Raw genomic sequence first — 22,036 nt, 5'->3', positions numbered from 1 at the left:
AGAGACAAACCAAGAAACAGACTCTTAACTATAGAGAACAAACTGATGGTTACCAAAGGGGAGGTGGGGGGGGGGGGGATTAAAAGCACACCTACCATGATGAGCACTGAGTAATGCAATGAATTGTTGAATTACTATATTGTACACCTGAAACTAATATAACACTATATTAACTATACTGGGATTAAAATAAAAAACTTAATAAAAGAAATAAAGCACCAAAGGGAAAAAAAACCCAGAAAGGTTGTACTCTTCATGCGTAGAAGAAAATACCAGTTTGGATGTGTTGAGTCATTTCAAAAATCATCTGAAGGATGTACTAGGATTTATTTTGACTGGGAAGATTTCGACTGGGAGGGTACTGGACGGTCTCTTCCTGATTTTCACAGGGTGGGTAAGAGGGTAAGAATTTGAAGGTACAAAGGAAACTCCCTAAGTTGAGTTCCAGGTCATGGGTAAAAACAAAAGGAGTCATGACTACACTCTTTAATTTAATGCATGGGAAACATCGACTGAACACTCAGCGATTTTTTAGGTCACACTCATCATACAAAAACCACAGGCATCAACTGAGTGGTGAATTTGATAACAGGTAGGAAGCCAGTGAGATTCTGACATGCTGCTAAGTGCAAAGGGGAACCTGAGAAGGGCCAGAGGGAAGGCGGATGTACAGAAGGCTGTTGGTTCACAAACAAAGAGTAGCCCACTTATGAGGGGGAAGGACCCCTACCCATTTCCACTTCCTAGTGGAGAAACAATGAAGTGTTACTGCTCAAGAGAAGAAGGGAAGGGCTAGTACCTTTCTGCATTAGCCCCTTTAGGGCCACAAATGATTCATATTTGAACAGAAATGCATACAAGTCCTAAACCTTAGATACCAAAAATCATTTGGCCCAAAATACTTTTGTGGCAAATATATGTCACATTAACTCACAAGACTTAAAATAAGGATGAAGCTATACTAATATAATTTGTGGATAATAAGAACAAAGCAACTCACAACAATGCTGATGATGTCCTGCTCACATGGAGTCCTTCCTAAAGTGTTCGGTCCTTCCTAAATCTTACTGAATCAGTAAGACCCAAGCCAGGAGATTAGAAACCATACCAGTTATTTTAACAGAAAAAAAAAAAAAACAAAAAACCAAAAAACAAAAAACAAATGTGCTCTGTAGAATTGATGAAACAGATATTGGAGAACTGAAAATGTAAAAGGGGGGATTCTCAGACTGAGGCAGTGAAAGTAACTACAAAAGCAACTTCAGCACCCAGGGCAGAAAGAACAAAGGGAAGATGTGGGGGTTACATCCTGGAAAAGGAACCCCGGAAACTGGAGCTCTGGCTTCTGAGAATGGGCACCATCAGCCCATTGCTGGAATCTCTGTGGGGGCAGAACGAGGCTGATTCTGGGAGTGTGGAACCAGAAGCTCCTGCTGGGGTGAAGGGACACGGTGGGGCAGTGTGGACAAGAACAGCCAATAGGAAGCCCGGCCCCTTGGCTCCTCCCCTGGCTGCCAAGCATGCCTCCAGCGCCCCCTATTGGTGGAGCCTAAAGGACCTGGCTGACAAACGTTTATGTGGAGTCCCAGCTTCTGCACCACATGGCCGAAGTCCCAGCCAAAGGGACGATGTGACCTGGATTTTGTTAGCCTCTGTTTCCAAGTCTTTCGGGGAGAAGGAAGTAACATATTTAGAGAACTCTGAAAATCCTGGCCGACCTCTCACTTCCTCCCAGCAAAAAGACTTCTTTCTTTTCAATTACTTTAGATTCTTTTGTCTAGGATGGAGGTAGTTGATCTAAATTTAGGGATCTAATTTGGTACATCTGGGTACATCTCCCAGCCTTTACAACTTCCTCTTAAGGACCAGAGCTGAGACTGGCTCTCAGGTTTTCTTTATACTACTTCAACTATTTTAACGCATTCTTTTTTTTTTTTTTTTTAATGTTTTATTTATTTATTTTCCAAGAGCGAGAGCAGGGGAAGGGTGGGGGTCGGGGTGCGGGTGCAGAGAGAGAATCCCAAGCAGGCCCCGCACTGTCAGCAGAGTCCGCAGGGTGTTCCATGTCACCAACCCTGAGATCAGGACCTGAGTGAAAATCCAGATTGTGAGGCTTAACGGACTGGGCCATCCCCGGCGCCCCTGCACACGTTTCTTAATTTCAACCCCCCACCATCCCGTTATGAAGAGCCTGGAACCTAGAACCCGGCCTGTGTGGACATCTGCAGGCCACTGCTGACAAGCCTGGAGACTTCATTCAAGCAGATACATCGTCCTTCCCTTTCCTCTTCTGTACAATGGGACAGTACCTAGTTGCGGGTGGTGGGGACTGCGCGAAATCAAATACAGTGCATGGCAGAGTGCCGGGCGGGATGTTGAGAGATGAACGTCCATCTCATTCTTCCGGTACTGAACTCCGACAGTTCACATTCAGAGGAGGGATGGTCAGGCCCGAACAGCAGAACCCCTCTTCCCTGCGCCGCCCTCTCTCTCCTCCCCGGAGTGAGGTCCTCCCTGCACCAGTGCCCTCGCTGGTTGGGGCCCTGGATGCTCGGTCAGGCTCTCGGCGCTGCGTGCCTGGGGACTGGAGATCGCGCTGGCGGCTGGGCTGGGGCGGGACGCGGGTGGGGCGCGGCCGCGGCACCGCCTCCCTGGGCGCCGGGCCACCGTGAGCGCCGCGCGCAGCCCGAGCGGTGGGTGCCGGGCGCCGACGGAGGCCGCGGCTCGAGGGGGCCGCGGGAGGCTGCGGGACGCCCGCGGGGATGTGACCCAGCCCCGCCGCCCATGTGGGCCCGCCGACCCCCGGCGAGGGCGGTGGCCAGAGGGGTCCAGGCGCCCGGGCGCGCGGCCCTGAGGCTGCTGCTGCCGCCGCTGCTGCTGTTCGCGGCCGCGCCGTCGGGATGCGCAGGTAGGTCGGTGGCGGCGGGGCCAGCCCCTTGCGGGACGCGGACGTTCCCGGGCCGGTTCCGCAGACGGCGCAGCGCCGACCGGCTCGTCCGCCGGCCGGGTGTCGCGCTGGCTCGGCCTGGGGGTCTGCGCCGCGAGCCCCCGGAGAAACTCGCCGCAGCCCGCCGCGCGCCTGCTTCTGAGTCAAGTTTGCAGGACCGAGCGTTTCACACTTTCCATTGCGCGGGTGGCAGGGAGGCGGAGGAAGTGTGACAGTGGTGGCTCTGAGTGGAACCCACAGCTCGGAGCCTGCATTGGGCGCCAATGACCCCGCGCAGCGCCCTCGCCCGCACGGACCTGCCGCCCTTTAACAGGGGCCAACCCCGGGGCCGGCGGTGACCACGGCGCTTTATACCGGACTCCCCGGAAGGGTCTGCTCGGAAAGAACAGGGTCTAGAAAGCGGCAGTGTTTCTAAAATAAGATCACTTCTCCTGAGCACGTCACTTTTTTTTCCCGCTTTGTGGTTAGGACCTTGTACAGGTAAGTGCTCTTTGATGTTTCGGAAATCACAAAATTTCTATGGTTGACATAAGGTAACCGAAATGTGTTTTGCTGTGTTTTTAAGTTTAAATTCTACCAAGTGGGATCCAGTAAGCCAGGATGATTCATTAACCTGATTTCTTTCTTTCTTCTGCTTTTCTGATATATAAGAAAAAGATGTTTTTTTAAAGCAAGATATCTGGGATTTTTTTTTTTTTTAATTAAAACCAGCAAAGCTTCCCAGAATACTGTACTTTGTAGACGTGGTTCAGGCTTTTAACTTTTACTGTTAACCCAGAGCTGAACAACAGTGAATGCAGAAAGTTGTCCGTGAAAAGTGCAGTGTTCTTAGTAGTCAAAGAAAAAGTTATGTGCAATACAGTTATTATGGAAGCAACCCAAGTGTCCATGGTAGATGAATGGATAAAGGTGTGATGCACACATACATACACCACACATGGGAATATTACTCAGACATTAAAAAGAATGGGATCTAGGGGCTCCTGGGTGGCTCAGCAGGTTAAGCGTTGGACTTCAGCTCAGGTCCTAATCTTGTGGGTCACGAGTTCAAGTCCCTCATTGGGCTCTGTGCTGACAGCTCAGAGCCTGGAGCCTGCTTCTGATTCTGTGTCTCCCTCTCTCTCTCTGCCCCTCACCCACTTTTGCTCTCTCTCACTCTCTCTCATGCTCTCTCTCTCTCACACACACACACACTCAAAAAAAATGAAGAATTTTATTTATTTATTTTATTTCTCAAAAATAAATAAAAACATAGAAAATTTTAAAAAATAGGATCTTGCCCTTTGCAACAACATGAGTGGACCTAGAGAGTATTACACTAAGTGAAAGAAGTCAGGCAGAGAAAGACACATACCGTAGGATTTAACTATGTGTGGAATCTAAAAAATAAAACAAATGAGGAAACAAACGAAAAGCAGAAACAGACTCATAAATAGTGAGACCAAACTGATGGTTGCCAGAGGGAGGGGGGCTGGGAAATGGGCAAAATGGGTGAAGGGGAGGGGGAGATACAGTCTTCCAGTTATGGAATGAATACATCACAGGGATAAAAGGTACCACACAGGGAATAGAGTCAGTGGTATTATAATAACACTGTAGAGTGATAGCGGCTATACATGTGAGCATAACATAACTATAGACTTGTGGGGTCACTATGTCTACACCTGCAACTAATGTAACATTGTGTGTCAACTGCGCTTCAGTAAACATGCAAGAAGTTCAATACAGTTCCAAAACGTAGTATTTTTCAACAATAGATTTTATACCCCCAAGCGTTTCTCGTCTAAATCCTAAATTTATCAAAAATTATGGTTATTTTTTAAAATTATGGTTAGTTTATTTTGTGTTTATAAATTTATTTATAATATATTATCATATGATTTTGTATTGTATCATTTTCTAGTTATTTCCTACATAGGCTCAACGGGATGAGACTGCTCCTGACTTACGCCAATATTGAGGCTCAAACTAACAGATAGGAATTTGTTTGTTTCTGTAATCAAAGACGGACATAAAGTGTGCTCCATAATTGGGTTGGGGACTTACAACAGAAGGCAGTAATATTCTCGGCTTGACAAAGCCCAGATGAAACTCTTCTCTGATCCACGAGACCCAGGTGCTATTTTCTTCTGGGTCCTCAGGTACCCTAAGGACCGCTGGAAAAAGCAGGTTAGAAGCTCCTTAGATACTATACCTACCTCTTAATAGCAAGTGACCTCTATCCTGATGGATCAATCACAATATCCGCCAAACAATGTGAGCTTTCTAAGGGTTGGATGACATTGCCACTCTTGGGCAGGTGAATACTTTAAGTTTTTGAACTTTTTAGCACAAAAATTCATTCACCCAACTCAGGCTTTGGGTCAGACTGTATAATCCCAAACACTCAGAGTGAGAGAAAAAAACATCAACAGTCTGGGAAAATAGTTATATTTAATTTCAGGTAAGCTTTTAATGGAATTCAGAACATCTGTGATGCAAGCGTGACACACGCTCAGTTTCACTCTCTACACTCTCCAGGGACAGAAGTTTCACCAGGAAGTTTATTCCTGTACGTTTCAAACTCTGCCCTGGCAGCCCATTCCCATACTTATTCTTCAGTGAACATAAAGAACTGTAGTCAGCATTATATAAAAAGCATTCAAAGCCAGTAAGAGAGAGCAGGAGAAAATAACTTCCCAAGGTCCCATATCCCCTCTCCTCAAGCCCTTCGGGGGCATCCATTGCTGTAGAATGATTTGGGGTTTTGTTTTTTTTTTTTTTAATTTTTTAATGTTTATTTATTTTTGAGATAGTGGGTGAGCAGGGGAGAGGCCAAGAGAGAGAGACACAGACTCCAAAGCAAGCTCCAGGCTCCAAGCTGTCAACACAGAGCCTGACGCGGGGCTCAAACCCATGAACCCGGAGATCATGACCTGAGCCACAGTTGGATGCTTAACCAACTGAGCCACCCAGGTGCCCCGATTGCTGTGGAATAATTCTGACCTCCCCCACAATGTTTTTTGTGGACCACTCCTCCCAGATTCTCAGCCTTACCTCACACCGCTTACTTACTGCTCTGCTGGCCTTTTTCCAGTTTCTAGAACAAAGCCAAACCACTTTTCATCTCAGAGAAATGAGATACTTGTAGTTCCCTCTGCTAGAGTGCTCCTACCCACTCTAGCCCCAGTTAACTGCTTGCTCACACTTGGCATCTCACCTCCAATATGCCTTCAGCAAGGAGATCTCCCCAAAATCCCTGAAGAAAGAAAAAAATATGGAGTTTATTATGTCTGTGAACAAATGAGCCTGACTTTAGTTTTGGAGCTTTTGGATTACAGTCTAAATATTACTACTACGCCTATCTATGCTTATTAGACTAATATACTATAATTAGCACGGTGAAGGTATTTGTTGAAGTGTCTCTTCTCTGATATCAATACAGCAGCATTTGGGTATTCTGTTTCATGAGAAGTTATTTGTACACACACAGACGATTCCGGTGAACTAACAAAATTCCCTTCATTATTTTTTTTTTAGTTTTTCCTTTTGAAATAATTTGAGGCTTACAAAAAAAGTTCCAGAAACAGAAGGGTTTCCATAAATCCCTTACCCAGTTTCTCCCGAGTTTAGCATCTTACATAACCATTGTACAATGTTCGGAACCCGGACATTAACTTTGGCATAATACATTCACTGAACCGTAGACCATGCTCACGTTTCAACAATGTTTCCATTGAGGCTCTTTTTCTGTTCCAGAATCCCGCTTTACATTTAGCTGTCATTGTCCCCTTTGTGTCCTCCAATCTATAACAGTTCCTCATGCCCGTGACACTTTGGAGTGCCATCTTTTCCTTAACATGTCCCTCCATTTGGGTTCATCGGATGTCTCTTCATGTTTAGAGTGAGGTTATTCCTCTGGAGCAAATTGTGTTGTCTTTCTCAGCGCGTCATAGCCAAGGATTTATGATATCAATGTCTTCTTGGTGGTGGTGTTGACCTTGATCACTTGGTTAAGGTGGTGTCTGCAGGGATTCTCACTGCAGTTACTGTTACGTTGGAGCAGACATGAGGCAATTTCTTGTATCTTTGCATGGCTTCCACACTTATCAGCTGAGGCTCATCCCCAGCCTGTCTGGAGAATATCATGTGCCTCAGATCCAAGCATGTAGCTGTAGACATCATCAGCCTCAGTCTTCAAAATGTGTGCACCCAGTGCCTATAACTATGTATTGATCTTCCTGTAGAATAAATTCAAGAAAGGCAGTATTCACACTCCAGAGAATAAGTAAAGAGATTTGTTACCTCTGGCAGGTGGTGTGGTATAGGAACAAGGGGGTAGGGATGAGGGGGGAGTGACAGTTCTGAGTGTAACTTTTCGTATAGCTCTGGATGTCAGAGTCATGGGTAGGACATACATTTTCCATTGAAACATACACTCTGGACAAAGGAATAGGTAGATGGAATTATTAGTATTATAAAGTAAATACGTTAGCATAAGCATTTCAACATAAAACATTATGCTATTTTTATAACATTTTATTTTATTTATTTTTAATTTTAAGGTTTCTTTATTTTGAGAGAGAGAGCACGCACAAGCAGATGAGGGGCAGAGAGAAGGAGAGACAGAATCCCAAGCAGGCTCCACACCATCAGCACAGAGCCCAGTGTGGGGTTCAAACTCACAAACTATGAGATTGTGACCTGAGCTGAGATCAAGAGTCCGATGCTTAGCCAACTACGCCACCCAGGTGCCCCTATTTTAATATTTTAAATAAATAAAACTGCATATCTGTGTGTTGCCTTTGCTAGTGCTTGGCATAGTACTTTTCATAAAATACTACTCAGTAAATTTGCCTTTTTTGCTTAAAAGCACCTTTTGTTACATACATGTTATTTTTAAAATGATTTTCTATTTGCATCTTTTTCTTCTTTGCACAGCTTTGCCAGGTATTACTGACATATTCACTTCCATGATTATTTTAAAAAAAGAAAAAGACATCTTAGAATCAGCTGCAGCTTAATGTAGCATGTATTTTAACGAGTCAAAGCATTTTATCCATCTTATTAACATAACACTCATGCTATGATTGTGATATTCTGACAGCATTCTTACTTGTTCTCGGTCCACATTTATGATTATCTGACACAAATGCTGATACCAGAAAAATGAATTAAATCACTATAACCAATTCCAGGATGTGTCAATTACTTATAAAATTGGAGGACAAGAAAACTTTAGGAAAAAATTGCTGGCTGGAGACATTAAAATTAAATCCTTCCTCTGCTTTAGCTTCAGAATTCCTTTGGGTATAGAAACCTGGGGGTGACAGGCCATTCAAGTCCCATCCAGCTGCTTCTCCAGTGAATCTCCTTGGTGGCATTACTTCCAGGTCGTTGCCTGTCTGCTATTTGAGTACCTGTCATTATGGGCAACTCACTGCATGGCACCCAAGACAGGATGTGCTGTCATCGCAGACTTCCTACCGTGAAAATGTTCTTCCATATAATGAGCTAAGTTCTTAATCTCTTTGACCTTCACCCATTCCTGGTGCTCGCTGTATGCTGCTAAGGCCATGCGGGACGAGCTGTGCAGGTAACAGGATGTAGCCATCTGTGTCTTCTTTCCTCTCCACTAACCACCTTCCCCGTTATGTCATGCCAGCCTCTGTCTCCTGGTCTTTCTAGTATGTGTGTGTTCCAGTTCGTCTGCAAGCTCCCAGGCTGCCTCCGCGTAGATCGTGATGACATGGCTGGTCTACTATATTCGAAGCCCTACACCTGGCGTGTTTGTTCTTAAATAACTCAGCTTCAGGTTCTTGGTGAACACAGGGTTCCTGATGCCTATAAGGTGCCCTCGTTTTCTCTGTTCTCCTCTCCTAGGAGACACAGACTCTGACCCCCTCATGTAAACTCAGACTTTCATATTAAGACAATCTCACTTTGCAAAAGTGGTTTCCTTTCTGTTGGCTTCTCAGAGTATAGAGGATGGAAATATGGCATAATGTTTCATCTAGAGCTTGTGAGGTCTGTGATGGGGGTCTTTGGATACCTTTTCCTGGAGAAAATTTTTGCTGATTATCTATTCGACTCTGGTTCTGTTTTTTTGCCTGTGATGGTCACCGCGTTACACATTGAGCCACAAAACGGCTTCCACACAGATACACGCTGCTTTCCCAAATGCCAGCTTTACGTCCAGTCACAGAGAAAGAGCGTAATTTTTCGTGTACAGATTTGTCAGTAAGTTGTCCTTATACTTCCAGATTGTCAACATGTATACTATTCATTCAGCCTTCTCAAAGTTCCAGCCCATACAGTTACATTTGTATTTTGGTGATATGAGGGTTTTTTTGGTAACTGCGTCGTCCTAGTTAAAGCATTTGTTTCCATCATTTCCCCCATTTAAATTATCTCCTACGTCAGTCCCCTCATCTTTACTTTCTAGAGGTTAGGCAGCCCTTAAGGAATTTATCATTCTCCTCAATAAGCATCGTGTTCATTTTTGAGGAACGATAGAAGCGAGCAAATGACACCTCCTAGATTAGTTTTCTAAGGCCGCCATAACAAAATACTACCAATTGGTGGCCTAAAATAATGTAAATTTATTATCTCATGTTTCTGGAAGTTAGAAGTCTGAAATCAAGATATGGGCAGCTCTCCTTCTGAGAGCCGTGAGGGAACATCTGTTCCAGACCCCTCTCCTAGCCTCTGGTGGTTGCTGGCCATCTTTGGCCTTCCTTGGCTTGTTGAACATCCTTCCAATTCTCTGCCTTCACATGGCGCTCTCCCTGTCTCTTCACATAATCTTCTCTCTTTGTGTCCAAACTTCCCTTTTTTATAAGGATGCCAGCCATATTGGATTAGGGCCGACCCTAATGACCTCTTTCTAACTGATCATCTCTACAAGGACCCTATACCTAATTACAGTTACTTTATGAGGTACTGGGGGTTAGGATTTCAACATACTTCTTTTGGGAGGCACAATTGAATTCATACCCTCACAGGCTCACAGGGCAGTGAGCACAGGCTCATAGGGCAGGATCCATGAGCTTGGCTTCTAAGGTGGAGAAAAGCGACCTTTTCATCCCCATGCAGCGGCTCTCCTCTTCAACATGGCCACTGCCGAAGGACAACTTTCCTGGGAGCGTCATGCCTGGAAGCCTCCCCTGAGAATGTTGAAGGCAGAGACGAGGTCTTCTCTTGTATGTTCCATAACATGAACATAAGAGAGAGCCACTATCTTGTAATATACACAAATGTTGAATTTTTATTTTGTAAACCTAAAACGAAGATAATGTTATAGGTCAATTATACCTCAATAAAAATAAAAAGGGAAAGCCATCAATAGGTATGTAATAAAGACAGTGAAGTTTAAATTTCTTCAGCAGAGGGGCTCACTCTCCTGAGATCTCTACCTCCGGCTTCTCTGAGGGGCACTTCAACTACAAAATCCTCACCCTTGATCCAACAAGGACCATTTTCATATTTCAGGTTAACTATCCATCTAATTCCAAGCCAGCCCTCCTCCTCCAATTTTGATTAAAATATATGTGTTTCAAAAGGCCCACTAAATTATCTACTAAATGCTCTACTTTGTTATTAAAAATTAGCTCCTAATTTCTTTTTTTTTTTTTTAAATTTTTTTTTTCAACGTTTTTTATTTATTTTTGGGACAGAGAGAGACAGAGCATGAATGGGGGAGGGGCAGAGAGAGAGGGAGACACAGAATCGGAAACAGGCTCCAGGCTCCGAGCCATCAGCCCAGAGCCCGACGCGGGGCTCGAACTCACAGACCGCGAGATCGTGACCTGGCTGAAGTCGGACGCTTAACCGACTGCGCCACCCAGGCGCCCCATAAATTAGCTCCTAATTTCTAAGTGCAAAATAGAATATTGCATTCAGCTCAGGAGCAAATAACTTAGGGGGATAAGGTAGCTGAGGTGATCAGATTTAATGAAGAAGAATTACCTTAACAGCCCATACATCCATTTGGAGTTTCCAGGAGTTAATATATAACTTAACACACTGTGATTTTTAAATAATTTTCTTTTGAACACTTGTTATTCATGCAATGTCATTCATTCATATATATCGGGAAGAGGTCTAGGCACTGAGGTGAACAAGAAAACAAGGTCTCTTTCTTCACAGAGCTTTTGGTCTCAGACAGGTAATTACATCAAGGTATAAATGCCAGGGGCATCTGGGTGGCTCAGTCTGTTAAGCATCCAACTCTCGGTTTTGGCGCAGGTCACGATCTTGAGGTTTGTGAGTTTGAGCCCTGCATCAGGCTCTGTGCTGACAGTGCAGAGCCTGCTGGGGATTCTCTCTCTCCCTCTCTCTCTGCCCCTCCTGTTCCCTCTCTCTCTCAAAATAAATAAATAAGCCTAAAGAAAATAAAGTATAAATGCTAGAATTGAGAAGACCAAGCTCTTTACAAGCACAGGGGTGCCTGGGTGGCTCAATGGGTTAAGCGTCTGACTCTTGATTTCGGCCTAGGCAGTGATCTCACGGTTTGTGAGTTCAAGCCCCTCTTCAGGCTCTGTGCCAACAGCATGGAGCCTGATTGGGATTCATTCTCTCTCTCTCTCTCTCTCTCTCTCTCTCTCTCTCTCTCTCTCCCTCCCTCTCTCTGTCTCTGTCTCTCTCTCTAAAAAAAAAAAAAAACAAACTTCAAAAAAAAAGCACAGAACAAGGTAACCAATTGAGTCTAGAAGTCAGGCAGGGCTTCCTCTAAAAAGGGTCCTTTAAACTGAGATTTACAAGAGTTGCTGGTGTGTGTATATATACATACATATATATGTATGTATGTATACATACATATATATGTATGTATATGTGTGTGTGTATATATATATATATATATATATACATAAAATTTTATATATATCAATTCACATTTGCCCTACTTGAGAAAAGATACATTAGAAAAGCAATGAGATTTCAAAGTAAATGTCTTAGTATGAACAAATACTTCAAACACTTTTAGGGGCCCCTGGGTGGCTGTGAGTTGGGCATCTGACTTTGGCTCAGGTCATGATCTCACAGTTCATGAGTTCAAGCCCCGCATCAGACTCTGTGCTGATGGCTCAGAGCCTGGAGACTGCTTCAAATTCTATATCTCCCGCTCTCTCTGCCTCCCCCACTCATGCTGTGTCCCTGTCTCTCTCAAAAATAAATAAACATTAAAAAAAAATGTTTTTAATGCTTTTAGGGAAAACAAAATTCAATAAATAGTTCTAGGTAGGCTGGCATCCATATTATATAAAATAATATCATTCAATATAAATTAAGGTCTTTTTCATTTAAAATTTTAGCAGGAAAATACAGGCATATCTAATTTTATTGCACTTTGTAGATAGTCCAGTTTTTACAAATTGAAGATTTGTGTCAACCCTGTGTCGAGCAGGTAAGTCTATCAGTGCATTTTCCCAGCCACGTTTGTTCATTTTGTGTCTCTGTATCGCATTTTGATAATTCTTGCAATATTTCAAGCTTTTCAGTTATTGTTATATTTCTTATAGTTCTCAGTGATCGGTGATCAGTGGTTGTGACTTGCTGAAAGCTTAGAGGATGGTTAGCATTTTTTAGCAATAAAATATTTTTAATTAAGTTGTGTACATTTCTATTTCTATTGAACACTTAATAGACAACAGTATAGTGTTGACATAACTTTTATATTCACTGGGAAACCAAAAAAGCTAAATCCTGCTCTAAGCATGGACAGTCTATAAATTACTAGATAGTTAATATTCTTTTTTCACACCTATAGTTCTTTCTTATATACTTTTCAGTTCTTTTTTTTTTTTTTTTTTTTTTTTTTATGAAACTACACATCAACAAACAAAAAGTGGGCAGGAGTAGGAAGCTTCATAGCTGTAGGATGGCCTGACTTCAAGGTCATTGGCAGCCTCAAGTCACTGTGGTCTGTGGGGCTCTTTGCAATACTGAATCAAACCACAAACAATTATCAAAAGGCACAATTGTTACAGCTGTGGTTTTGCAAGCTGGGGCTTCTGTCCTCCGTGCTATTTCCCACTTCCTTAATCAACACAGTCCTTTGAAGGCCCTGTTAGCTTTAGTGAGCAAAGGCAGTGTCTTAATTGATCCACTCAGTTGTTCATGGACAAGTTCCAAGGCCGTGAGTGCAACAGTGCCTTTGATTCTTCCTTGTGCGTGGACTCTTCGTGGTTGCTCTGCTTTTCTCATCACCAGTGTTCTTTTTTTTTTTTTTTTACATCTTGTGGCCGTTAAGGACCTAAAAGAGCTGATCTTCAGTGTGGCCTAAGCAGCACGTGCAACGTCTGTTCATTTTATTGCATATAGTTACACAACTTCAAGGCGTAATTCAACCCTACTCTAGTCATTCTCGAAAATATCAAAGCATCTACCTGTCACTAGAGAGGAGAGCTAGCCTAGTGAAAAAAATTTACCTGATTGTTTTTGATGGCTACTGTCTGCTTCCATCCTTGTCTTGTTCAGCAGGAAAATCTGAGATCACAATTGCGACCACACTCATCAACCTCATTTCCCTCAAAATTCCAGTCTACAGTGAACAGAAGCAAATACTAATAACTACTTCCAAATTTCCACTAATTATTTTTGAAACTCTCTTACTTTTTACATGTTTTTCCCCCATTTTTAGGTTGGTGATTTTCCCTCTGAAAATTTCAAGTGATGAAGGTATTGACAAAAGAATGGCTTCTGTGAGAATATAAAGAAATACTAGTTGTGAAAATGATTTGAACAATAAAGTCGATGATAGTTAATGAATACCTGCTGATTCAACTTGGAATTCCCAGTAGCTATTCTTTCTAATACCTTAGTGGTCCCAAATGGTTTGCCTTTGACTCTGTTCTTACTTTCATTTCCTTTCTGAGGCAAGTTATCAATAGTATAGACTCCAACCCACATTTGAATCTACCTTACTTTTCCAGATACTATGATGTTCATCATTACAAATCCAGCTACTTTAGAGAGATCACAAAATGTGGAGAAAATCAAGTTCCTGTCCTTAAAAGGCTGATTTCTAAAAACGAAAGGAAGACATTTATATGAGAGATGATATAAGGTAGTGTGACTGGTTTTCTAACAGCAGGGCTGACATATTCAAGTTAATGGTGTCTTCAAAATAGGCATTTCAGAAGGCAATGTACAAAATATCTCACAACAATGTATTTCGTAAGCTCGTCTTTTCAGAGTTCCGGGTAGAGCCTGCATACTTTGTTCAGAATAACCCATTAAGTGGCAAACCTTCATCTTGGAGATGGGATTTAATTTTCAAATGCATTCCAAGCCATTTCCAACAAACTTGGGTAATCAAGATGAGAAGTCAGGTTATGGTTTTGCAAAAACAAGGTGTGATTATAAAAAAAAAAAAATGAGATGGAAATATTTGTATGTTTTTAAGTTGCCTTTGAAAACAATTATAGCTGAAAGGAAGTGTGCCCTAAATGCCACGAGCTGAGCAGTGCCCTAGCAATAATTATAAACCCTCCCACAGGAACTACATGGAAGATGCACACTGTCTTTGATGGGTCAACTCCAATCTCCTTATTTTAGGAAGTCATCTCGACCTTAAAGGCCTCCTTGCTATCGAGAACTGACAGCAATAGTCAAAAACATGTTTAAGCACATAAATTTATTTACTGAGGTGTGGCTATAAAGAAATAACACCGCTTTTTCTGTATGACTTATGCATCACTCATCCACATAAATGTTCACATACCTGGCAGGGAAAGCATATATTGATGGATCATGTCCCAGATTCAGATCCTATCTGCTCCTTGAGAGCAGGGCCTTCTGTGTGTTTCCCTCCTCTACTGCCCTAGCGCCTGTCAGCACTCTTTCTAGCACACGGTAGGTACCTAGTAAACATGTTGAATGAATGATATGACTATGTACAGTTCCACCAGGAAAAGCTTCAATGAAGAAGAGATACTTGGGTTTTCCTCATTGAATTTCTTATATCTCTCCTTAGAAGCAATCATCTATGACATGCAAAATCTATAATGATCATACAATCCCTTCTTCCTGCAACTGTGTTCTCAGGATCATTTCTGAAAGGCAGTAGGCAAGTGGCCTACTATAGGAGCCCAGTCATGGTCAGAACACTTGAACTCAACCAAGGATCCCTCCAAATGGCTGAATAACCATGGACAAATCATTCAGCCTCTCTGGGGCTCTGTCTATTCATCTGTAAAGTGAGAATAGTTAACTATCGAGGACAACACTGAGCTAATAATGATTGAGCTCTTTCTTTGTGCCGGGCACTGTTCCAAGAGGTCTATGGAAAGAATCTTATTTTTTTTTTAGCGTTTATTTATTTTTGAGAAAGAGAGACAGAATGTGAGCAGGGAGGGGCAGAGAGAGAGGGAGACACAGAATCTGAAGCAGGCTCCAGGCTCTGAGCTGTCAGCACAGAGCCCGACCTGGGGTTTGAACTTATGAACCGTGAGATCATGCCCTGAGCTGAAGTCGGACGCTTAACTGACTGAGCCAACCAGGCGCCCTGGAAAGAATCTTATTTAATCATCCCATCAAACCTATGAAGCAGATAGTATTATTTTGTTTTATAAAGAGGAAATTGAGGTGCAGACATAAATAACTAACGTGGGGATGCACGACTGGTAAGTGGTAGAGAAGCGAGTGGACCCCAGTGTAGCTCTAGAACTCTTGCCCTTAGAACTTCTCTCTGACCAACTCACATAATCAATTACTAGAAGCCAGAGAGAGAGGGCCAGCGACCACCCTATATAATGTACACTATTATTAGAGAGAAAAGTGAGGGAGCACACACATCTGGCAGAGAGTGGGCAAAGATACAGTAGAGAAATAACAGTGGAGATGGTGGTTAAGGGAAAATCATCAAGTTTACAAGAACTAATGTTAACACCAAACCATGCTCTTGCCTTTATAGACAGCTGCATATCTTTTCTTAGGTACATAGTTCCTGACTCACATTTTAAGGGCTGTTGTTAGATGACTGATTTTTAAGAACACTTGATATATAATTAAGGAGGGGAAGAGAGAGGAGTTAACAATTTTCAGGAGAGATGATTTACAACTTGAGACAAAAGAAAATCTGCTTTTCCTTTCGGCATGGTGACGTTAGAACAATATCTAAGGGATTGCATCAATGCATAAAAGCAGCAATGCTGTTTGGCTCTCACTTGGTGTGTTCAGGATGAGTTATTTACAGCTTTTGCTTCCCGAAATTAGTTAATCACCCTCTGGTGCTTTTTCTTACCTCTTTTAACCTCACTCCCCACAGAAAGGATAGATACAAACATGTTAAGGTATTTTCCTATTTCAAAAGATACAATAGGTAGCAGCCACTTGTCATGCATGGGCGACTGTTCCTTCATTCAAAAGGATCTGTTGAAGGGCTTCTGAGTGGCTCAGTCAGTTAAACATCCGACTTGGGCTCAGCATGATCTCACGGTCCGTGAGTTCGAGCCCCGCGTCAGGCTCTGTGCTGACAGCTCAGAGCCTGGAGCCTGCTTTGAATTCTGTGTCTCCCCCTCTCTCTGCCCCTCCCCTGCTCTCTCGCTCTCGCTCTCTCTCAAAAATAAAGCTAAACATTAAGAAAAATCATCTGTGGAGTGTCTGCTGCTGGTGATGATTCCCTGGGTACAATGTAGGTTTACCAAGGCGGCTTCAAGCTACCACCAAGATTTGGCAGTTCAAGGTGTTCCATCCCCATTCAGTGCACATGTGCTTCTGGGTCCTGCCCCGTCTCCAGGATTTATGTGAGTCCCACCAGCCCCTGGTTAGTTCAGTTCAAAAGCATTCATTCACCAGGCACTGGGGCTACAAAGACTGTAAGTCATGGAGTCCAGTGTCCAACAGCTCAGAGCGTGGTGATTCCTTCGCCCTGCTCCAGCTTCAGAAGGAGAGAGGGGACTGGGAACTGGAGACTGTCTCTGGGCAAGGCTGGGCCGGGTGTCCTCTGTGCTGAGGTCCCCTAGTTAGTCATAGGCTTGAGAAACTTGAATGGCCCCAAAGGGGAACCCACCAGAGGTGGATGCCTTTGACTGTTGAGCCTCTTACAGCCTGGTTGTTTTCCTCACTGCTGAATGAACATACAGTCTATGATAGGAAAGTCATAAAGCCTCAGCCCCCAAAACAGAGGTTTGGGTAACCCTGAGCCTGAGTACCCTGACCCTTCGTGAGTTCGCTCTGAAAACCTCCCCACTTTTGATGGGTGTTGATCAGGCACTAATTTATGCATAGGCTTTTCCCACAGTGCAGCAAAATGGAAATATCTTTTACTGTCAGGCATATAGTTAAAACTGCAGCATTCTTGCAGGGATGTAGTATTAGCTTTGAGGCCACTAGAAAATGTTACATACCACTGCGCTACACCTGAGACCTGTATCTATACAAGGTATTGGAAAACTCCGTGTGCCAGTCCAACAGCTTTATGATTTAGGATGTGAAATGGACGGAATGTCAGGGAATCGGACCTGTACTTACAGGCCATAAATCTATGTGAAAAAAAAATGCTTTTGTTACCCATAAGCTGGCACATGACTCCTGATATTAATGTGGGTGTGACATATTTTCACCTCAGTGTTGAATAAATTATCTTATCAGTACTGGCAGAGTAGAAAAATGACTTATGGCAATTTAAATGCTTACTCAGGGGTGTCTTCTTTATGTTTTCCAAACTTGAAACAAACATAGTACCTAAAACCTTCACAAAGATTTTAAAACCCCAAAAAAAACACTAGTTATCGATCATTTTCATTAAAGTGTGCCATTTCTTCTTTAAAAAATGCTGATTCTAGGGGCTCCTGGGTGGCTCTGTCGGTTAAGCAACCGACTTCGGCTCAGGTCATGATCTCGCAGTTCATGGGTTCGAGCCCCGCGTCGGGCTCTGGGCTGACAGCTCAGAGCCTGGAGCCTGCTTTGGATTCTATGTCTCCCTCTCTGTCTGCCCCTCCCCCGCTCATGCTCTGTCTCTCTCTCTCAATAATAAATAAATGTTAAAAAAAATTTTTAATGCTACTTCTATTCTATTCTATTCTATTCTATTCTATTCTATACTTTGCATCATCAAAACAGATAAAAGGCAAGTATTCCTTGATAAATCCTCATTTGTTAACTTAGCTTTCATAACATAGTAATGCTGTTGCTGATGAGACTCTTGTAGCTCTGCTTCATCAGGAGGTCCTGTTGTTTCTACTTTGAAAACAGGGCTGCGAGCTGCCCCCCCCCCATCTCCATATCTACAGCCAGCATCTGGGGGCAAGCCCATCCTTCCTCACTAAGACTGCTGTAATGATGGTCTTGCTGGTCTCTCCAGTTCTGTTCTTGCCCCCATCGGATCTTTTTTCCCCCCAGTAATGAAGTAATCTATTTGAAAGGTAAATAGGCTCAGGGCATCCCCTACTGAAAAGGCTTTAATGCTTTCCCACTGAATTTCAAATGTAATCCAGACTCCTTCCCAGGGCTCGCAGAGATGGGGACTCTAGCCCCTTTGTACTTCAGTTTCATCTTGGCCACTCTCCTCTTCCTCACTTTTTTCCCAAACACACCGGTCTTTTTCTTTTTAGTGTTTATTTATTTATTTTTGAGAGACTATGAGCAGGGGGAGAGGCAAAAAGAAAGAGACACGGAAGATCCCAAGCAGGGTTGCGCTGTCAGTGCAGAGCCCGTCGCGGGGCTCAAACTCACGAACCATGAGATCAGTAGCTTAACCGACTGAGCTACTCAGGCGCCCCTCAAACACACTGGTCTTTCGATCTCGGTCCAAGGAGCTGTCTTTTGGGATGACATTTTTCCTATCTCAGGGACCTTTGCCTGCCCTCCCAGCCCAAGCTGGCTCCTAAGACCCTATCTGAGTAGGTTCTGTGACCCACTGCTCCAACCTTGTTCCCTTTCATAGCCTGATCACCAAATTTATGAGTACATGTTTGTTCATTCGGCGACGAGTACATTGTTAACATTGTCCCTCTTCTTTCTAGTCTGGGAACTCTAGTCAGGAGCACATCTGTATTCACCACGAGATATCTACATAGTAGCCCCTGTATTCATTTCCTGGGGCTTCCTTAACAGAGTACCGTAGCATGGGTGGCTTAAAACGTTTATTCTTACGGTTCTGGAGGTAGAATTACAAAACCAAGGTGTTGGCAGGGTTGTGCTCCCTCGGAAGCCTCTAGAGGACATTGCTTCTTTGCTTCTTTCAACTCCTGGTAGTCCCAGGCATTGCTTGGCTGGTAGAGCATCACTCCAGTCCTCCATTTGCAAAGAGCGTTCTCCCTGTGTCGCTGTGTCTTCATATGCTCTTGTAAGGACACCAGTCATATTGGATTAGGAGACCTCTCTACTCCAGTATGATCTCATCTTAACTACTTAACTGCTTAAGTTAACTACTTAACTACTAAGGACTTCAGTATATCTTTTTTGGGGAGAACACAATTCAACTTGTAATAGCACCTAACAAATATTAGTTGAATGAATAAATAAAATGACAACTAACCGAAATTTCTCATCAGTATAAGGGGGATTGACTACAGTGTATTCTGTATAGGAGACAAAGAGCTAAAGCCCAAGGCCAAAGGAAGATACACATATTTCTACATCTTTAAGTGTTACTGTGGTTTCAAATTGATAGACGGGATGTACTCAACAACTAAAAAGACACCAGAATAGACTCAAACACAGCCTTCTAAAAATCTGTTTTTCTGGTCACCATCGTTGTCCGGGGATTGTGTCAAAGCAGAAATAGAGTTCCTGGGGCGCCTGGGTGGCTCAGTCGGTTAAGCATCCGACTTTGGCTCAGGTCATGATATTCTTGTTCATGAGTTCAAGCCCCGTGTCGGGCTCTGTGCTGACAGCTCAGAGCCTGGAGCCGGCTTCGGATTCTGTGTCTCCCTCTCTCTCGGCCCCTACCCCACTTTCACACTGTCTCTCTCTTTCTCTCTCTCTCTCTCTCTCTCTCTCGCAAAAATAAATAAACATTAAAAAAATAGAATTCCTATTTGCATTCTGCAGGATCAGATATGGGCAGAAATAAAAGAAAATACTCTGAAAGGAAAAGGAACAGGGTTTCCTACTACAAGGTGTGGTGGGATCTAAAGAAATTTACTGACTACGTAAATATCAAATATTTATTAAAACTTAAATTATTTTATATATGAACATAAGATAATATGTGTTTTCTCATCAGTCTTCTCTTTGTTTAAATTCAGATAAGGATTAATTTGCAAAGAGGTAGCAGGTGAGTGAGGGGGTTAAGAGTATGGGTTCTAAACCCAACTCCTCCACTTACTAGCTAGGTGAACTTGTGCAACTTAATTTCTCTGTGCCTCAGTTTCCTCATCTGTATTATGGAGATGATAATAAGGGTACCTTCCATAGAGCTATTATGAGAATTGTATGATTTGGTTGTACAAAGCACATAGAATTGTGTCGGCTACATGGTAAGGATTCAATAAATGTTAGCTACTATTTTCATTATATGCTAGCCATTTGCTCACTTCAACTAAATACTATGGCATATAAAGGCTTTCATATTTATTATATTTTTTAGTCTTATGCAGGGCCACCTGGGTCACTCAGTCGGTTGAGTGCCCGACTTTGGCTCAGGTCATGATCTCATGGTTCATGGGTCCGAGCCCCGTGCCAGGCTCTATGCTGACAGCTCAGAGCCTGGAGCCTGCTTCAGATTCTGTGTCTCCCTCTCTCCCTGTTCCTCTCCTGCTCACACTCTGTCTCTCTCTCTCTCAAAAATAAACATTAAAAAATTTTTAAAGTCTTATGCAAATTGAGTTTTATTCACATACTATATCTACTATTAAAATAAAATCTCTTAGCCTGTCATGAATGGATCTCACTATCAACATAATTGTTAATCGTGCCTAAAGACCTCTCCTTACAACTCTTCTTTGCGGAAAGGTCAAACCTCACCATAGCAAGAAATATCTGTTTCCATTGATCAAAGATAACTCATTAAAATTCCACAATTAACAAATATTATAAATGATACAGGTAAATAAATCACTATCAACCCTCCCCCCACAACTGATAAATATCCATTTCTGGAAATAAAGGCAGACAGTCAAGATGTTAAGAAAGATGATTACATGGCTTAATTTACTCTGATAAAAAATGGTTCAGAAACTTGCAGACCATGTCATAACAAGGAATATTTTGTGTCCCGGTGTGACAGAGATGGGGGGTATACCAGAACGTGACCTCCTTTTTCATGCTTTGTTTCCCCCGTGACAGTGACCGAGAAAATTAAGTTACATTAATTGGAATGAACAATCCATTTTTTTTATTCCAGCTTATTTCTTAAAAACTTTTAAAGTAGGTCTTAGAAATCTTGAGAATTCTGTCAATTGTTTATTTTCACTTCAGGATGAACAACTGAACATGACTCAGTCGGTTGTGTCCAACTTCGGTTCAGGGCATGATCTCACGGTTCATGAGTTTGAGCCCCACGTCAGGCTCTGTGCTGAGCCTGCTTCGCATTCTGTGTCTCCCTCTCTCTCTGCCCCTCCCCTGTTTGCACTCTGTGTGTGTGTCTCTCTGTCAAAAATAAATAAGCATTAAAAAAAAAACTTAAAAATAAATTTAAAAATAAAGATGAACAGAAATCAGTGTTGTTGAAGATAAAGATTTGTATAGATTAAACACGGAGACATGTGCCTAGACTATAATATCTAGTATAACTTGTGTTTTATATCTCCAAACTCAAGTTGCCACAAACCAAATACTGTAGTTTCTTATCAGTTAGTTCTGTGAAGTCACGTTTTGGTAATATTTTCCATCTGTGATATTATAACACACGGTCTATTTTAATTTTAGTTCTTACAAGATGCTAACCACTCTTCACATGTATGTGTCATATAAACATATAGAACTACAGGTTTTAGATCTGAAAAGACCCTTTGGAGCTTTTTATGTTAAAAGTGTTCCTCACTTCTGAAGGGTTGAAAAGTACTATATTTCCTGGTACTGCCTCTCCATGTTCTCTGTTTCATCCTCCAAAATCTGATTAAAAATCAGAACCTATTGATAGCACAGAGCAGTACGAAATCACTGATAATTATTCACGGCCTATAATCTCCAGGAAAAAAAAAAGCCAATACCAGTTGAAAC

At 42.7% G+C, this 22,036-nt stretch overlaps 1 protein-coding gene across 3 annotated transcripts in view; it reads left to right on the top strand.

The window, feature by feature from the left end:
* Positions 1–2,729: 2,729 nt before the first annotated feature.
* IL20RA (interleukin 20 receptor subunit alpha) overlaps positions 2,730–22,036 on the top strand; it is a 36,173-nt gene continuing 16,866 nt past the window's right edge. For all 3 annotated transcript variants that reach the window (XM_042985353.1, XM_042985354.1, XM_042985352.1), the window contains exon 1: positions 2,730–2,908. In XM_042985353.1, coding sequence (XP_042841287.1) covers positions 2,785–2,908 — 124 coding nt within the window. In that variant the 5' untranslated portion in view covers positions 2,730–2,784. The remainder of the gene's footprint in view (positions 2,909–22,036) is intronic.

The sequence above is a fragment of the Panthera tigris genome, chromosome B2 (assembly GCF_018350195.1).
Source record: "Panthera tigris isolate Pti1 chromosome B2, P.tigris_Pti1_mat1.1, whole genome shotgun sequence".
Classification (NCBI taxonomy): Eukaryota; Metazoa; Chordata; class Mammalia; order Carnivora; family Felidae; genus Panthera; species Panthera tigris.
This window is presented reverse-complemented; position numbering and strand designations above follow the sequence as displayed.